The 2,411-nt window shown below is 46.4% G+C and overlaps 1 protein-coding gene across 1 annotated transcript; it reads right to left on the reverse strand.

Annotated features, from left to right (window-relative positions):
- Positions 1 to 597: 597 nt before the first annotated feature.
- Positions 598 to 1,176, reverse strand: LOC145242834 (uncharacterized). Its single transcript, XM_080105955.1, has one exon. The coding sequence runs from the start codon at positions 1,174 to 1,176 to the stop codon at positions 598 to 600; it is 579 nt and encodes a 192-aa protein (XP_079962081.1).
- Positions 1,177 to 2,411: the final 1,235 nt, after the last annotated feature.

Genomic DNA, 2,411 nt, shown 5'->3' on the forward strand with positions numbered 1-2,411 from the left:
CGGCAACGAGCAAGAGGGTTTTGACATTTGCCACAATGAACGACCACTTGAAATCACGCCTAAGGTTAATATTTAGTGTTAGTTCTTGGTTCCCGTAGGTTTCTATAATGGAACCGTTTGCTGTCCGAAGTTGAAATGGGGCGGGTCTTAGGTTTGACTTGTTGGTGGGTGGTACGACGCTGATGGCTGCACCGGTGTCGACTTAAAATCTTAGGCCGTTGTTATGGTCCCACACATAAAAAAAACGACTATGCATGTGTGTACCAGCAGGGGTCGTCGCCGCTGCCTGCTAGTTTATTCATTTCCCTGTGTCCTTTGGCGTGTACAGGGAGGTTGACACTTGCGAGCTTGGTCCCCGAAACGTTGATGATACCAGCATTCGTTGGGGTTATAGCTCCGTCTCTGGCTCGAACTGCGGGTACAGGTTCTATAACGCGTGCATGGGGCTGGGCTTCGACCACGAGCGTGGGTGTCTGGGTTTCGTTGCCTCTGAAGTAAGGTGAGTTTCAGTTCTTGGAGTTCGGCTCTCATCTGAGCCATCTCCTCTTCGAAGCGCCGTGCAAGGTTTTGAGGGCTGTTATCGCCTTGGTGATCTCTTCAGTGAGTCCTTTCCACTTGGTGGACTCTTTCGTGGGTGTCGTCCACTTGGTGGACTCTTTCATGGCCCCGGGAATAGACCTTGTCTGCTGAATCGGCCAACACTTCCAGGGGAGTTTCTATAGGAACCAGGGCCAACAACTGAGTGATGTTCGAGGGCAACCGATCCATCCATAGGCCTCGGAGAATAGGCTCGGCCATGGTGTTGTTTCCAAGGCGACTCTTCATAAGCCGAAAGAGCTGGGATGGAGTTCTGTCGCCAAGAGACACGTGAGAAAACAGGTCTCTGATGAGATCTTCATCTGAACGGCCTGTGCGCTTGAGGATGGCATCTTTGAGGTGGGTGTACGGGAGGTGTTCGGGTGTATTCATCAGGATGTCCTCCACTTCTTCCACGACGGCTGCAGGTAGGGCCTGTACCACTGTGGCATATTTGGTGTCCTGGCGTGTGACTCTCCTGGATGCAAAAATCGCCTCAAGTTGAATAAACCAACTCCTGGTGTTCACGGGGTTATATGGCGGTAGTTGAATGAAGGCAGTTGATGAGTTGATTTCGGGTCCTTCGGTGCCTTCCGCCATCTTCTGTGTCAGTTGTTTGCCCGTGTCGAAAGTCGCGTCGAGTTCATCTGTATTTTTAGCAATCTTCTCTGCCAGCTGTTTTTGCCTATGTTGAGTATCACGTCGGGGTCACCACTTGTTGTTGGGTCGATTGTCTCCGGACGACCGGACCCCGCAACAAGTCTGACTAGAGGTAGTTTTTTCCACATTGGGTTTCATCTTGGGAGCCGGTTAGCCACTGGTGTTTTGGGTGTTTCACAGTTCTCTTCTTGTGAGTGTGAGTTGTACTCAGACTCTTCTTCCCCATGGAATATGTTTGTTACTCGCTTTAACAGCAAAAAGTTTCTAATGACTTGGTGATATCCTATCTGCACAGTTATCATACTGCCTTTTTAATTGTATAAGGTTTGGCATTGTATGGTGGTGACAGCTTGTTCTGCTTCTTCTGAAAGACTTTGTCACATAGGCAGAGCGATGTTGCTCTTGTGTTTTTGTCTGCATAACCTTTCATCTTCTCCTTTCCTTAAGAATCATTTTCTTTTATGCTATCATGTAATGGCACTGGTACTGGTTTTTTTTTAATGTTATTCGGTAGCCAATGTTCATTTTTCTGCTAGTACAGCCTCAAAAGGAGAGATCCTTTTGGTTGTATGGGGATGGCTTTATATTGTCTTAGAAAATTAGGTAATGGGTTTTCCAGTTATGACCTTGCACTCTAGTTAGCGACTATATTTTTTTAGAGTTCACATAAAACGCTACATCTCTCCATTTGCCTCAGGCCATAGATGTGTAATTCTTCTGTGTTTGAAACCTGCTTGCATGGCAAAGTCTCTAAAATTCTTTCTTTGAAATGGGGGACCATTATCAAACTAAAACAGTTGGATACCCTTGCCTGGCGAAGATCATATTTAGGCAAGGGATGACTGTACTTGCGGAGAATGATGGTATGACCTCGATTTTAGGGAATCAGGTGTAGTCATCGATTGTGACTAGCAAATAGTCTCCAGATGGAAGAGAACTTACAAACACAACTGAAATTTCACTCCATGGAGCAACTGAGAGTGGACTGTTTGGGTTCACGGTGTGTGTGTCTTTGATCCAAGGCGTGGCAGGGGATGCAGCCATGTACTGTTTATTCCACCAGTTTATCCTAGGAACCATTTTTATCAGCTGTTTGATCTTACCAATGCCTTGGTATGATTGATAGGCTATATTGACTAACATTTTCCTTAATTTGAAAGGAATCACGAGATGGT

This window comes from Euprymna scolopes, chromosome 21, assembly GCF_053919585.1.
Source record: "Euprymna scolopes isolate OS-2025 chromosome 21, ASM5391958v1, whole genome shotgun sequence".
Lineage (NCBI taxonomy): Eukaryota > Metazoa > Mollusca > Cephalopoda > Sepiida > Sepiolidae > Euprymna > Euprymna scolopes.

Coding starts and splice junctions, on each gene's coding strand:
- LOC145242834 (XM_080105955.1), bottom strand. CDS start 1,176: ATGGCGGAAGGCACCGAAGGACCCGAAATCAACTCATCAACTGCCTTC.